The sequence below is a fragment of the Tiliqua scincoides genome, chromosome 2 (assembly GCF_035046505.1).
Source record: "Tiliqua scincoides isolate rTilSci1 chromosome 2, rTilSci1.hap2, whole genome shotgun sequence".
Taxonomy (NCBI): domain Eukaryota; kingdom Metazoa; phylum Chordata; class Lepidosauria; order Squamata; family Scincidae; genus Tiliqua; species Tiliqua scincoides.
Window position 1 is genome coordinate 73,807,149 of NC_089822.1, and position 17,067 is coordinate 73,824,215.

Consider the following 17,067-nt stretch of genomic DNA (forward strand, 5'->3'; position numbering starts at 1 on the left):
TGACATTTTCCTAGCCAAAACTCCTAATAGTTTGCTGAAAAGGGACTTAATATGCATTCTTCAAACTTGGACTATAGTCTGTTGATATGTGTCCTCATTTTGGCCATGAATCAACAACTATAAAAATATTGGACAAATCCAGATTTCAAAGATGCAGAATAGAATGGTTTTTGCTGTGTTGAAAAAAAATCCCTTTTTATATCGCCTATGCATTTTTTGAAACAGCTGTTTGGGTGAGAAATATCTGGGAATGTAATCTCCAGTAGGTTTAGTTTTGTCTTTTTTGAAAAAAAATCAGTACCGAGATGTAACCACTGTTCTCCTTTTTCCCCCCCAGCCCAGTGTGTTAATTATAAGCTACAGAGAATTACCAAGGGCAGTGTCGCAATTTGGACCCTATGATCAAGCTGAATGGAGGCCTGACAGCACCATGATAGCTGTTTCAGTGAGTAAAAAAGCTCTGTTTAGAATGTGGGGTAGATAGTACCATGCAAAATTGGTTTGGTGGTAGAATGATGATTGCCAAAGAAATGCAATGTTCTGTAACAAAAAGTAGGATTTTAAAAGAGATCTAGATTTATTCTGAGAGAATATTAGCTTTGTATTATGGTTTTTTGTTACAGTATTGTATAACTTAGTATAGGCTTAGCATTGCCAAGCTACTTTTTTTTCTTCATTTCTGAAATGGTTGATAAGGCGTTTATTTAATATGTGACCAGTTGGGCATGAGTTCAAGACAAATTCTGGCGAAGTAGCTTTTGGCTCTTTGCACAACCATGTTATAGAGCTGAATCCTGGAAGATGGTAATATTAATGACTAAAATTGAATTCTTTCTTTAAACAGATACATGTTTGTATCCAGACTTGTATCTAGACATTTCCATACATATGTTGAGTAAGGGAGTGGGGAAGTGTAAAGTTGATCTTGAGTAAACTCAAGAAATCTTCAGTTAAGTCTTAAGACTTAAGATGAGTAAGACATGGTGGGATTGTGAAGGAAAGGAGAATGGTGTGAACTGAGCAGGTGTTGCTTGATTAGTTAGCATCTACACCAGGGTAAACTTGATCAGTTCTGTACAAACTGGCAAGAAAGGTGAATTATGATGAGAAGTAATGACTTTTTAGAGAAAAGATGGTTTTATGCATAATGCTATATATAACGCATTTGTTTACCAGTAGTTTGGGCACATTTGTGCAACTGGGTCCAAAATGGGGAGCGGGAAGGGAAAAAGTGATAATGGGTAATTTTGATATTAATCATCAAGTAATTTAGCACTTCAAATTATAGTTATTACTCTAATAACTAAAGCTTGTGAGGGCGAATGTTTTAGTTGTAGGGTTGAGTGCACACTTGCTCTGGTGTGTTACTTAATTGTATGACATTTTGCATTAGGAGGCAGTACTGGTAATAAAGCTGAATAAAGTTCGTGCTCTCTCCAGTTGAGTGTCCTACCACCTGGAATGAACAAGAGCCCTGCTGTTTCTAACTCTGTTTAAAACCTTGAATGTGCCATTGATTACATTGACATTGGTCTTAAAAATTGAGGCCAGTATCCATAATAAAATAAAGTGTTTCTATTGTTAGCATATGCCTAAAAGATACAGAATTTAAACTAACATCATGTTTTCTGCCCTCCATGTGAGTTAAAAGCACCTCAAACTTTGTTTATTCTCAAGATGCTACCAAGAACGTAAAGGTTATATAGAAATACCTAGGGGAAAGCTACATAACTGCTGTGCTTGTTTAAGGTCTGAAACATTAAGGGATGCATGTATGGCTCTGGCAGGAACATTTATAGTAAAGTTTGCTTCATGAGAGGCCGTATTCAAAGCAGTTTGTATATGTATTGGAAGATCTGAGTGAACATGAATGTGGAAAGGCTTCATACATGCTACTTTTGGTTTCAGTTTGTTTATGTATGCATTGGCCTCAACAATAATCTTAATTATAGTATTTTCTGCAAAAATTGTATTGCTCTAACCAGATTATAAATAGCCACTTCCATACATATATTCAATGTATCCAACGAAGTAGCAGTGTCAACTTCTTAATTTTGGATAGTTCTTTCAAAATAAATGCCTAAGCAGTCCTTAAATATTCTTAAAATTTTCATTTTGTAATCACTACTCCATGGTAACAAGATTGTAAACCTATACACTTAGCAGAAAGTCTGGATTACAACTCTGTCTTGAAGTTTCTTCACTTCTTAAAGCTGCAGCTTCAAATAAATTTTTAGCTGTGCAAAAATGAAGGTATTTGTCTTATGCTAAGTCTTTAGGAAGCAAAAAAAAAAAAAAAGACAAAACTGGCTGCAAAACTTCAACATTCAGTTGCTTCCCAAGATAGCTTTATTTCGAGCAGGGGTGCCCAAACCTCGGCCCGGAGGCCACTTTCAGCCCTTGGGGACTCCCAATCCGGCCTACAGGGAGCCCCCAGTCTCCAATGAGCGTCTGGCCCTCCAGAGACTTGCTGGAGCCGGCACTGGACTCTCAGCATGAGGGTGACTGTTCTACCTCTTGTGTGAGGTGTGGGACAAGGGCTAACTCCACTGCTTGCTGTGATGCAGCAGTGGCAGCGAAGGGAATGCTGGCCTTGTTTTGTGCAAGCCTTTTATAGACCTTGAGCTATCACAAGACCTTAATTTATTCATGCAAGTTCCATCTCTAATATGTTCATTTATGTAAATTTATTCAAATTTTAAATGTAAATTCATTTTTTTTCCTGGCCCCTGACATAATGTCTGAGAGATGATGTGGCCCTCCTGCGAAAAAGTTTGGACACCCGTGATTTAGAATAAAAGTTGTCTTTTAGTAATGTTCTAACCCCTTTTTGTCTGAGATACATGTCAATTGTTTTTTAAGCAAAGTGCCTGTTGAACTGCTGGTGTCATTTGGTCATGGATATCCTAACAAATTTTAAATTTACAAAATGAAATTGCCTTTGTCTCACTGGTGGCTGAACAAATGTTGGAATATAAAATTGTGAGGTTTTTAACCTTTATTTTATGCTGAGTTTCGTAACCTTTTGTGCCTCATGCAATCCTAGGATTTTTAAATTTTAAACCGTGCTAGGCAAAGTGTTTTCTTAATTCTTAGAGCACCTCATGTACCCCTGGACCCCCTTCACACCCTCCCTAGGTACAGGTCCCATAGGTTTAGAACAGATGCTATAAAGTCATGTGAATGTCCAACGGCAATCCATAAAAACAAAGCAAAACTTGAATGAATTTGCCTAGCTAATTCTTTGTTCTTGGAAGTTGGTTTAAGTTTTAGATTGAGTTGATATTTGTTTTCTAGTCTTGTCCATTTATAGTATCTTAGCCCTGTTGTTGGCAACATCCTGATGGATCAAAGCAGAGCGTTTGAACATTTCTGTCTATTGGAAACTGACCTGTGGTGGTGGCTACTTTTACAACATACAAAAATACCTGAGGAATATCAACTTTTTACCTACTGTACCAACCTAAGCAAAGTAGTGTTCTGCTAAAGCTGAAATATGATTTCTGGTTGACTGCCTTCTTCTTTTTTGAAACAAGCTTTTAATAGCAGTAGCAAAGTATGTTCCTGTCCTGTCAATGGATCAGGTAATCAATGTTGGTAATTCTGAATATGGGTTCAGTGATGATGCTTCTAGGGAGATTATTGGTGAATTGTAGGGGTTTATGACTTATAAGTTAAACAGTGTATCTAAGGCATGGTAGATTGCAGTAGATTGTGGCATTTAAAGTTATTCAGTGTTTTAAGTGATTGATGTCTTAATAGTCTTGAAATTTGTTCCTGGAATTCTTGAAAGATAATGAGAAGCGAATTAGATATGGAAATAATTGTACAGTGGATCCCAGCGTTATGGACATCAAGTTATGCAAAGCTGCATTGGCACTTTTGTGCATTCACAGTACATCTTTTGGTGGTGTTTTTGCCCAGCTATGCTAGCGCTAGGATGACAAGAACTTGCTGTTTCAACTTCTGTACAGACCTCAAGGACCAAGCTAGTACCCAGATAGGGGAAACCTCAAGGACCAAACTGGTATATAAATAGGGGATTAATGTGTTTCATAAAACTGCACATTTCTGCTAGGAATGGAAACTTTTGGGCAGTCATTTAGAGTAGCTTCACATAAAGAATATTACAGTAGTCTACTCTCGAGGCTACAAAGGCATGAATGGTCACCTCCAGCCATTACATTCTGAAGATATTTTTTCAGATTGACAGAGCAATCCTAACTTGCGCTGGAGCAAGCAGGCCCACAGGCCTGCGCTGCATTCAGTGCACATTTGGGGCCAGAAGCGGCGCAACCCGAGGCAAGGGGAAAACTTCTGATGCCAATGGGTCTACTGGGTTCTGTGTCACCTGATGAGGTTGCGCAGATCCAACTGGAATGCAGCAGCCAGAGGCTGTTCCGCGCTGCCCAGCGTCAGCATTCAGCAAAACTGCTCCCTGCCCACCTGCCCCCAGGAATACCCACTGCCCACTCTTCCCCCACCCCAAGATTCCTCCTCCCCAAGCCCCCCCGACCCCTGCATCAAACAAACTTGGCCAGTGCAAGCTTAGCCCACCAGGCCTGGATCCGGCACAGGGAAGCCAGCGCAACTCCTAGTGCTGGCCTCCAACTCCTGAGTTGGTGACAACGTGCCTTACGGCATGTTTGTGACACCCATGGGTCGATACAAGTGACTTGTGCTGGCCTAACCCAGGGGTTAGGATTGTGCCCTGAGTCTTATAGGATTAGGACAGAACAGACATTACAGAATTTGTCTTTGCCAGTTGCAAAGTCAGAGCCCAATGTTTGCAGGCCCTAACAGTGGGCAAGTGCTGGTGGTAGCCCAGCGCTGGGCTACCGCTGGGCAGGCACCCAACCTTTGCTACAGAGAGGTAAGCAGGGACATGGGGAGAGGCGGGTGGAAGGCAGAGAGAGGCGTGCTGGGTAATGGAGGCAGGATTGGTGGAGCATAGCTCCACCGGATGCAAAACCTTTGTGTTGGGCTCTCTGCCCAACACGGAGGAACTTGATTCACCACCAACCTTTTTGTTGGTGGTGAGTTGAGTAACCCCTTTGCGGGGCTACTCTCCTTACCCAGGGGAAGAGGATGAAAGTTCCCTTCTCCTGAGGTACTGCCTGTGGCTGCTCGAAGTGTGCAGGATGCAGCTGCAGCCATTTTCGGCGCTCCCGCAGCCCTGCACCCCAGGCCGCTCAGGATTGGGCTGTTAGTAATTTGATGCAAATTTGACTATTAGTGAAATTCAGCAGCAACTCTTCTTATAAGTATCCAAGCCATGTGATTGATCTGTGGTTGTCAATATAAAATTCGGGTAAATGTTCATTCTGGCTATTTTTTATAGCAGTGAGGACAGACGTCCTGTAACATTATCAACTTCCATTGAAGATGGAATTTAAGAAGGTCTTTTGTGTGTTAACATCAGAATGACAGTTCTGTATTGTATTGCTTTACTCTTTCTGCTGGCCTAAGATAAGCAGTGAGTGTAAATATTTAATGTAATTGCTAAATAGGAAAGCAAGCAAGCTGGGAATATATAGTAGAAACTTTAATTTTGTATCTTGTTTCACAAACATTAAAATTAATTAAAAAAACAACCTCATTGTAATTCAGTGCATTCCTTTTCAAGATGAAAAGTATTTATCTTGGATTTGTAATAGTTTTGTTTCTAAAACTGAAGAGAGCTGCTGCTGGGTGGAACAACTAGTGAAATAGGCTAACAAGTGTATGGTTTCCTTCTTCTAAATCCTTAATTGAAAAACAGGAAACCATGTCTGGAAAGAAATCTGAAACCTTTTATTTTTCTTCTCTGAGGCTTGGTGAAGCATACTCAGCCAGTGTTAAATGCCTAGAATGGAACAGCATAGTTAAAATATATTTTTTCACTAGGGTTGATACTGTTAACCATCTAACAAGCTGAAGTCTACTCCCTTTCTAACCATCAACCCCTTACTCCCCTTTTGGATCTGCCCACTAGAGATGTATTATGTGTGGCATATTTAAAGTAGCAGAATCTTCATTTTTTTATGCAAACCATAATTACAAATATATGCCGTGCTTAGGAGTTGAACAGCAAACTATTATACCCTAATACATTGTTATGAACAAAAAAAAGTTATTTGGGTTTACAAAGAGTAGCCTGTATTTAAGGAACTACACTATTTGTTCCATGCACCTAAAGCAGCTTATGTCTGTTGAGTAGCAGCCTCCCACCCCAACTGATGGGCACACTTCTTTTGAAACTGCAGGGAATTATATAAGCAGACTGAGATAGCATTGGAATCTTCTATTCAAAGGATAAACATGAAAACAAGAATCCTATTGGACATAACCAGACCCTTTGGCACCCTTAAGTACCTCTTTGGATCTTAACCAGTATGTAGCTCTTAGCATTATCATATAGAAACAGTGGTATCCCATGCTTTTAGGGAAAAGACCTAGAAAATAAACATCCTTGTAAGTATATAAATAAATTGGGATATTCAATTAAACTTTGTAGAAGTTGTATGCGTACTTTCCTAAGAATCTTCTTGCTTGAAAAAAATATGTGCTGGGTTTTCTCTGGCTATCATATTTAGCATGTTAAATAAACAATACTTTGAAATTGTTCTAGCTCAAGTTAATGGAAGATCATTTAGACATGTGCATCTTTCTTATTTTTAATATCTGATCTGTTTCAGACTGCAGGTGGCTACATCTTGTTTTTTAATCTTTCATCAGCAAGAGACAAGTACCTCTATGAGCCAGTTTATCCCAAGTAAGTCTGCCATAGATGCTTCACTTCTTTCCATTGTATAATGATTAAAAACAGCTGCATTCTCAAATTGTTTCTTCATAAACGTATTGAATTATTTGATGTACTGCATTAATAAAAAAGAGTTGCTGAATGTGAATTCATTCAATGTGAAAATTGCACATTCAGTTGCAATGATGTGAATTTATGGGGAGAGGGCTTCATATAATGGGATCCTGTCTTGCTGCCTCGCATACAAAATATCTGATTATATCAAAAACATATCTTGTCAAAAACTCGTTAATAGAGGTAGCTAGGCTTTACTTCATGGAATACATTGAGATATCTTTTATAAAAGAGGCAAAACCCCATATTGCTACTTTAAACTTTTTAGATCATGTGAATCAGAACACACTGACAGTTTGATCTGGCTTTTAATAGTCTTTTGCTGAGGCCTATTTCAGCTACCCACTCTGTCAGAGGTCGGATGAGTGGCGACCTTTTCTGTGGTGGTATTCCATTTTAAAAATGCCTCTCATAGGTTTATGTGTCAGCCTCCTGTATTTTTGTGTGCTAGGTGCCAATTAATGTACTTGTATTTGTCTAAAGCAGTGGTTCTCAAACTGGTGGGTCATAACCCACCAGCCAGGGAAGCACTTATCCCTTAAGGGGCGGAGGGGGAGGCAGCAACACAATCCCCAGGATCACGCTGCTGCCAGGGATGGGAGGATTGCTTTTTCACCTGCCTGCAGCCAGTCCTGCAGTCCCGAGGGGGCCAGGGGAGCCATCCACAGGGTTCCCCTTACCTGCAGATGTCTAAAGAAAAAAAGGGTACTTCTGGTTTCATCGTGAAATGCCTGTTTTTTCTTTTTTAAAAGACTTGCAGCTATGGGGAGCCCTGTGGAGGGCTCCTGTGGACTGCTTAGGACTGCAGCGCTGGCTGTGGGTAAGTGTAAAAGAAAAAAAAAACCCCTTTCAACCTGGGGTTCATGTTGCTGCCTCCCCCCCCCCCCCCCCCACATACTTACAGTGCTCCCAACTCCCCTGCAGGAGTTTGGGAAGCACTGGTCTAAAGCATTTGCTGGCATTTGATGTATGATAGTTCTCTGTATAATGTGTTGGTTGCTTGGTCTCTGTATTAATAGTAGTGAAACTGCTTTTACAGTTCATGGTATCTAATTAGAAAGGTGGGATAGAAGTGTTTTGAATAAATCATTTCAATTCCTAGAGCAGGATTTTCCCCTTCTGCTGAACAGTGGCTTGTGCTGCCTTGCATGTTGAACAAGGGGCACTAACTCCTACTTCAGTGTATTTTAATCATCCTAGTTAAAAGGAAGCCTGAAATGATCCAGGAGGACAAAATTGGATAGATTATTCCCACAAGAACTTTATCAAATTAAGTTTGGATTTGAAAGTCATTTGCTCATTATTTTAATGCTTGGAGTTATGTTTCTAAGGGTGCAAACTTAACCAACTTTTCAGCACTGGTACAGTTGTGCCAGTGGGGCATATGCTACATCCTGTAGTTGGGGAGCAGTCATGGAGGCCTCAAAGTAAGGCAGTGTTTGTTCCCTTACCTCAGAGTTGCATTGCCCTTATGTCAGTGCTGGAAAATTGGTTAGGCCTAAATCTTCTTCTAAAATATTGCTAACAAATTATTAACTAGTCATTCTCAAAAATAATTGTGCATTGAGAAAATTGCTAGTAAGGAATTAAAAGCTTCTGTGAGCCTAAAGTACATGTACAGAGAGAAAGTGCCTTGTTGCATCTGTGCATTTGTTGTTACTTTGGACTTCCTTCCTTCCATGCAGGCAGCAACAGTAGCATGAGTAATCTCCTGAAGGGGCAGGTAATTACTCTTTCACACTAGAAAAAAAAGAATCTACTTTGGATGATGTCAGAAGTTTGGAATTCATAGAGCTAATCAATTAATATAATAAAGTAGAATTTTCAGTTGTAGTCATTATAATGCCAGTAACTGGAGACAGTAGGTTCTAGTATTGATCTCTTTCCAGTAACCTTGGGTATTTTCTTCTCTAGATGATGCTTCTTTCATATTAAAAATAACTGACTTGGACCTACAGGTGGACAGGACAGCAGCATGATTGCCCTGTTTAAGCAAAACTGTCATCTCTTTTATTGAATACAGATGGGATTATATTCTGTTATCCTTCAAAATGGATTTATGGAAGTATTGTGCAAAAGCTAACATCCAGTTGGGGCATATTTTGGCTGATAGTGTGGAAAGGAATGTGTGTATGAAAGAACTTGCTTTTCTAGGGTGTTAATGGAGACTTTCTTTATGGCAGCAATAGTGTTGGATTTTGAGGGGTTGTCTTCCTCAGACTATCTATTCAATTCATTGTAGAAAAATCAAAGTATAAATATCAGTTGATATTTGAATGGAGAAAGAAGTACAGATGGCACTGTTCCAACTGCTTGATCTGTCTTCCAGTTCAAAGTGTCAACCTTTGGCTGAAAGATAGTGTTCTGGGATGCTGTTCCCAAGTTCATGCACAAAGAATGCAGTTCAGTCTTCAACCAGCATTTTAGTGTGATGATGGGAAATCGATTTAAAATATAGTAAATTAAGCCAAATAAAAATAGCATTAGACTAAGACTTAACCCAAAAAGTTATTTTGTGTAAGTATCTGGAATTAGGCTCATGTCAGACAAGATCAAGTTCAGCATATGTGAACTTATGAACAACAGTAAATTATGTGAATTTGGACTTGTAGCGCAGGGGTGTCCAAAGTTTTTGGCAGGAGGGCCACATCATCTCTCTGACACTGTGTCGGGCGCCGGGGAAAAAAAGAATTAATTTACATTTAAAATTTGAATAAGTTTACATAAATGGATATATTAAAGATGAACTTTTATGAATGAATGAAGGTCTTGCAATAGCTCAGGACCTATAAAAGGCCTTGCACAAAGCAAGGCAGGCCTTTCCTTTGCTGCTGCTGCAGCATCACAGACAAGAAACAGCAAGCAGTGGAGGGAGCCCTCATCCCACAGCTCATGCAAGAGGTTAAACAGTTGCCCTCACACTAAGAGCAGTTGCATCGGGCCAGTGCAGGCTCCAACAAATCTCTGGAGGGCCAGAGGTTCATTGGAGACTGGGGATACCCTGAGGGCTGCATTGACAGTCCTTGAGGGCAGCAAGTGGCCCCAGGGCCAGGGTTTGGGCACCCCTGTTGTAGAGAAATTTATTTCAGAAGAGATCACTAGCAATATAAGCATAGCCTTTTCTGCTTTTGCTAGAATTGTAATGCAAAATTTTTCTTAAATTTTGTTGCCATTTTGTCCCAGTGTTGCATTAAAGTCACAGTTACTGTAGATTTTAGTTATATAGTACCCTGTTAATACTGTATAAGTTCTTTGAAATGTTTTGCATGCTGTGGGCCTCTTGCCCACTAGGAGCAGTCCTGAGGCCTTCCCCTTCTTTTTTTCTTTAGACACCTTTGAGAAGTGACTGTAATAACTTTGAACAGAACATCAGCAACTGCTGATGTGGCAGCATAGTGAAGCATTCCTTCCTGTTTCTGACAGCAACATGCTTTCATTGTTTAAAGGTCAAAGCAATTGAAATGCGAAAACAGGCTTAAGACTGATGTGTGCTGCATCTAAGCACTTGAAATTTTTGTAACCACCTTGCATATATATAACACGTCTCTATTTTGTTGGATACAAATATTGCATCATACTGATCATTTCAGAGGCTGGCTTAGTATGTTGGAGCATGTTTAAAATTAAGACTTTAAATGGAAAGAAATGTGTTAAATTTAGCTCTCTTTGAGATAAGTGAATTTTATCTGTGGGGGAAGTACAGAGATTGGGTTTGGGGGAAGGAGGCAGATGGAATGTATTGTGAAGCTGGCCATTGTGACAGGGAAAGAGCAAGGCAGGGAAGTTTCAAATATAGCAACATTAATGAATTTATAGCTTGTGGAGAAGACTATTTAAGGTACTAGACAAAGAAAGTGTTACAAGACTGTGTTTGTCCTTAGTTCAAGCTTGATGATCACAGAAACATGTCCTCAGGCCTTTTCCTTCTCGGAACTTGTGAACCCAGGCAGGATTGTAATTAATGGATACCAGAGAGTTGGAGGGGAAATAGTGAGCACTCATTTGAAGTGTTAGCACAACTGGAGGAGAGAAAATACACTGGATGAGAAGGAAGAGAACAAGGAAGAACCCCATGTTTCATGATCTTAACATCCCATACTGATAGATTTCTAAACATTTGGCATCATTCATGTTCACTGTCAAAGCCAAGGTAAACAGAGCACCAAGATTTCATTGGTGTTTCAGAATTCACCAACCTTTGGATTGGTGTTTTGCCCAGAGAGTTCTAGTTTAATCCACTTTGGGATAGGATCTTTGAAGATGCAATAGCAGCCTGTGCAGCCACCTAGTGTCTGGCAGGGGGTGTCTATTTACACAACAAAGGCAATAGATTGGACTTAATGTTCACTTAATGACCTAATCGTATAACAAGGGGGATTGGAGAATGTATCCCTGTCAAGTGGCACACACCTGTATATTGTAAGTTGCCTTGAGTGCCCTTAGCAGGGTAGAAAGGCAGGGTATAAATTCTATAAAATAAATATATTTCTGTTATTTGTTCCTTTGCTACATGCTAGACTCCTTGATTAAGTTCATCAAATTCTTCTTGATGATGGCTTGAGATTTCTAAAAAAAAGTTTATTGTGGGAGACATCAATATACATGCCAAGGAATTGTTTTAGACTCGGGCTCTGCATTACCAAAAAACAAAACAACAAAACTTCTGTAATTGGCATGCTCACTAGAAAATCAAATCTTTGCTTTGCAAGTCAGTGGCCAAATATGGCTTCTGTCCCAACATTTCTGTTTTTGGAAAGGTTATAGAAGAGGCCAATGAATTTTAGCTCCAGACACACCTAGACACATTAGATTTCCTAGATCTCTGCTAGTCTAGCTTTGACCCAGACATGGAACTGAGATTGTATTTGTGGCTCTTTAATCTCTTATTTCTTAACTTGGTTATGGAGGAAGTTATATGTTATTGAATTCCAAACCATCCATCTGCTTAGAACAGCCATGTCATGAACAATTTGGATAGTACATAAAGGTTCATTGCTCTGTCTACAACTTGAACCACCTGCTGCTGCTTTTTTGTGCAGTTACATGTATGTGGGGTTTTGTTCATGTGCAGAGATGGCCTTAGAAACTTCAAATTTTGCTTCAAATGGGGAAACCCCATGCATAGCCATGTGCCTTTAGGAAAGGTAGAACATTCTATTCCTCAGTTTCTTTTTGACTGCTGCTTCTGCAGCTGTAAAAGAATCTATTTTCACTTATCTTTTTCTTCTTCACTATTGTAAAATGAAGACATTTTTGCCTGTATTTTTAGCTTTGTTTTATCTCTTTTGAGTTGGTACTTGTTAGCTCTTTTTAAAAAGAACTATCTTTGCTTTGGACAAAAAAATTTTTTTCCTCTCCCCTAACCAGTAGGCAAGACTGTGTTGGGGGACCCACATTATGAACCTCTTTGCCTATTATTATGAGGGATCAGAAAGAGCTGTTAGCATTGCCTAGAGCCTATGCTATGGGGAAGTCATCGCTCAGCTCCTCCACAGTTAGGTTCATCACTTACAGTCTTTATCTGTTTTTTTAACCTGGTACTGTTGCTAACTTCCTTGAAGCAAATAGCCAAGATTCCACTAAGATAAGGAAGAGGGAAATTTGTTTTTACCTCAGCATTCATTATTCAGGAGTTGAGATGTGGTCAACTGAGATATAGGAATAAGTCTTCTGAACTGAAGCTGTCTAAAAAGGTTCAATCCTGAGAGAGATTGTAGCATCCAGTTAGTATGAAACTGAGGCCTGGATTTAAACCTTCAGACCTGAAGCTGCCTAAATGTGTTTTGTCCTATTAAAGATTCTGGCTTTCACATTCATGTGATAAGCATAAAACTGAGGCCTGGACTTAAGACATCTGTGTTGAAGCTGACTGAACAGACTTCTGAAAGAGTATTTAGCTTCATAAGGGCAGTATGATCCTTGATAGGAGCATAAGCATTCTGTACTGGCTTGCTTAAAGGAGGGATCTATCTTAGAAGAGATTTGGGTTCTCACACTTGTCTGACCTGTTAACCAGTTTTTATAATTCTCTGTCATGACTGTATTAATTATCTGCGTGAAAACCATCGCACCATCAAGGTGGCAACCAATGCTTACAAAAGTCTTCATTTTATAATTAGGACAAACTTCAGTCCTGAACTACAGGCTCTGTACTTAATCTTTTTTTTTGTAAGAACTGTTTCACATCTTGATTACTTTTGGCTTCAGTGCCACTTTTTTAGAACCTTTGTTTTATATGGGGCAGTCGTCTCATGAAAATAATCTCTGAGAAGCTAATTATTTTCCTAAGAAAATAGATTCATTCTTGACTGAGTAGAAGCAATTTGTGATTTTCCTGCAGAGTTTAGATTATAATGAATTATATACCTGTGGATTTGGAGATTGAATAGAAGAGATAGATATAAGAGGGATCTAATATTAAGTTTAATCTCTATTGTATTAAATATTATAAAGTTAGATATTATGTATGTTTGTAAGACTGTAGTAGAGATAAGTGGAAGTCTTAAAATTTTGTGTTAGCTGTTGTCTTGAGTTTAACATGGTAATTAAAATAATAAATAAGTTTTTAAAAGCTGTTTATTTCTTGTTCAAGAAGTGCAAAAGAGTCTGTAATCACACATTGCTGTTACTACATTCTGTATAATGACAAGGTTTGTTTCCTGTTGCATGGAAAATGTGGCTCTTTTATGTTAGGGCTGAGTAACAGTATAGATAATTCTCATGTCATGACACTCCCTTGAAATTGCCTCATAGCTAGGGAAGAACAGAAGTGGAACTGCACTCTTGGTGTCCACATCCATTCTGTATCCAAGATTCCTAGCAAAGTCCCATAACCATCAATTAGCGTTTCATGTGTAATGTAGTATATAATCTCTCTTTAGGTCATAATATATACAGGCCCAAACTTGTTACACATTGATTTTTTTATACACGGATTTGACTGAACACGAATGGCCTCTGCAAATGAGAAGGAATATGCAGATCCCTGGAGAAGGGGAAAAACACATCCTTTTAAAATCACAGTTTAAAAAAACTGCTGCTGTTGTAGAGAGACAGTCATGCAAGTGATCATTCCATTCTTCAGCTGAGCCAGACAAATGGAAGGAGGTACTTTGCGTTTCTGATTGCTGACTGCCTCTCTGCAGCAGTAAGAAAAGCTGTTTTTAAATCACAGCTACAAAGGGATGCACTTTTTTATTTTTTTTTTAAACTGCTTTTATTTAACACATTTTATGTTTTCAGCAGGGAGTCCCAGAATCAAACCCCTGCAGATGCTGAGGCAAGATCTTATTCCATTAGGAACAATGGAGGGGCAAGAACCCTGGAAGTGGGTCTTTAAATCTATTTCTCCACTGTTTTTATCCACGGATTTTTTTAATCCACTAGGGGTTCCTAGTGGAACCTCCTAGAACAGAACCTCAGTGGATAACGAGGGATGATGTAGCTTTATTTCAAGAAGTAGCTGAGGGCACTTCAGGGAATGTTCTTCATATAGACAGTCATTGGTTTTCCATTTGGAATTACAGTCTTCCTTCATGTGGTAGTAGATAGCAAGTGTATTTGCAGCCCAGAATGTCTGTCCCCTTCCCTTTTTACCTTTGTTTCTCTTATGGCCTGATGAATGTCAAAAAGATGCCAATACTTGTGACTGTTTTGCTGCTCTGCTGCTTTTTAAATTATTATTGGATTCCCTAAGAATAAACTTGACTATTTTACCACCAGGAAAATAAGGGTGTCAGTGTGAACAATCTGTAAATAGCGCATGGACACATGTGATAATTTCATAGAGTAAACTAGCCATCTGGAATTACCCTTAGGGAGCCCTGTAACATTTATTACTTAAAATTTTGTTGAGTACTCTTTTTTTTTTAAAGAGGAAGCCCGCATGTGAAGGGAACGCCACACTTTAAAGAAGAGCAATGTGCCCCATCATTAATTCTAGAAAAGAAACAGGTGTTGGATTTGCAAGCTTCTATAACAAGGTATGGTGAATTCCCATTTATATATCTGCTATTGGTACCAGTCTTAGGCATGTAGCAGAATCTGTGGTGCCAGTAAATAAAGAAGTGATTGACACAGCATTTGATGGATGGGGAAAATGGGTTTGTGTGATGTTGTCAAGCAAAGGAGCTTACATGTCATGTCCATGGAATGTGTTTATCTTTTCATTTGGATGGAATATAGATTTTTAGAAGTTTTGTTTAGTATTTGATAAAAGTACCAATACTACATTCTGTATGCTACTGTAACAATGTCAGTGTCTACCTGGCCACTTGTTAACAGTATGGATGTTGATGTGACTGCTGTACTAACAGCAGAGTTGTTACCCATAACAACTGAGCTTGAGTTTCCCGGTAACTTTAAATGCTTGCTGATAATTATGTCTAGTCTGTGGGTAGCATCCAGAGTGCTACCCACATGAAAGCCAACTTTTCCACACCTTTGTTCCTCTTGAAGCCTTTGAGTCCTTTGAATAGCCACTGCTGAGGATCAGAGGACCTTTGGCAGCAACATTGGATAAGGTGTTGAAGTGTTGCAAGGAAGGGGGCATGTCCAGAGGGGCAGGACATCTGAGTTTTCCATTTAAAAACATATATAATTGTGCATAAATCGTGCATCCCCAAGCATATAGAAACAATAGCCTTATTTTTAGATGGTCCGAATTTGCTTTCAAACTGATAGGTAGTTGATAATCAGATAACAATAGACATACTGAGAGTGGCATGTAAACTCCAACTTCAGTGTCTGGAACCGTGAGATCCAAGCATCATAATTCTCTTTGACTCTTGTGTGTTTCTGAAAGCACACTTTAGAAACATACTCTTTAGAATGCAGTGCACTATCTCTCAAATAATTTTTAAATTCCCTGAAACACTGTAACAGTTGTGCACATGCATGCACACTGTAGTGAATGTATTATTTCTGTTTCATCAATTGTATGTATTAGACATGGATAGTCTCAGTTATATATTATATTATATTACACATTAGTATACACATCTCGTTTTTAGTGGCTCCATTAATCTGGAATTTCCTGCAGTATTATGATGCATAGAATTGGGTTTTTTAATTGTATCTCATAAATATTGAAGTACCTAAAAGTAGAATACTGCAATTGTCAGCAGTGTAAATTTCATATATTATGGAATCATTTGAATTTGTTATTTTTATGCTTTTCCTCATACATTTATCACTTTGTTGCATTTGTTCACGTCTTTCATCTGTGAAGAAATAATTCTTTGGCAGCCTAATTCTAACTAAATCCTTCCCCCTGCTGCCAATGCAGCTGTGTCACCAGAACATGCAGTGCATCCTGTGGAGGATGAGCAGTCCTGGAGGTCTCCTCTGGAGACCTTTACCATTTGTTTCTTTGCCCCAGGGGTAAACCTCTGCTGCCCAAATGGGTCTAATCAGACTGCACTTGCAATTTTGTTGGCACAAGTCCAAGTGGACCTGGGAACGTGGATCTAGGCCAAGAAGAGAGAGAGGATATTGGCTGTGCTGTCACTGCCTATGGCTTTGCTCCCTTGTTTCCTGAACTATGCCTCGTATTGCTGAAATGCTTGCTTTTATTTTAAAATTTATTAGTGTAAAACATCAGTAATTTGCCATTCTGGGTAAAATCACTCTTTTCGAAGCATTATGCTAATTATGTAAATGAAAAATATTCCAAACTCTAACAACTATGTAATTGTCCATGGTATGTATTCACCCTTTTCTTTGTTTGGTCTTCGTATTGACTAACATACCTTTCTTGTAGTTTACAGTCCATGCCAGAGGATCTACTTGTTGCTACTGTTGATGGTCTGCTCCATCTTATTCATTGGAATGGCATGACAAATGGAAGAAAAGCCGTAAACCTCTGTACAGTACCATTTTCTCTGGACCTACATTCTTCTAGAGGTGTTTATTTCTTTCCTATTTGTTCCAAAAGGGGAAACATACTACAGTGGGCCCTCGGTATCTTCAGGGGATCCATTCCAGGGCCCTCATGGATACCAAATTCTGTGGATAATGAAATATGCAGGAGGGTGTGTGTGTGACACCAAAATTACTTACCTGGGGGCCACTCCCAGCCCCCAGAGGTCACATGTGGACTCGCAGCCTCCTCAGATGCCTTCTGGACACGACTGGAAGGCACTATTGGTTTATCCAGTACACTTCCAGTCACATCCAGGAGGTCCTCTGAAGCCTTCCAACCATTGGCTCGG

At 39.3% G+C, this 17,067-nt stretch overlaps 1 protein-coding gene across 2 annotated transcripts in view; it reads left to right on the forward strand.

The window, feature by feature from the left end:
- RIC1 (RIC1 homolog, RAB6A GEF complex partner 1) overlaps positions 1-17,067 on the forward strand; it is a 65,683-nt gene that overhangs the window by 10,128 nt on the left and 38,488 nt on the right. Inside the window, exons 2-5 of one of the 2 annotated variants that reach the window (XM_066618370.1) lie at positions 338-445; positions 6,678-6,754; positions 14,731-14,838; positions 16,617-16,759. In XM_066618370.1, the coding sequence (XP_066474467.1) occupies positions 338-445; positions 6,678-6,754; positions 14,731-14,838; positions 16,617-16,759 (436 nt within the window). Of the gene's footprint in view, positions 1-337; positions 446-6,677; positions 6,755-14,730; positions 14,839-16,616; positions 16,760-17,067 lie in introns of those variants that run through there. The other variant, XM_066618371.1, reaches the window with a different exon arrangement.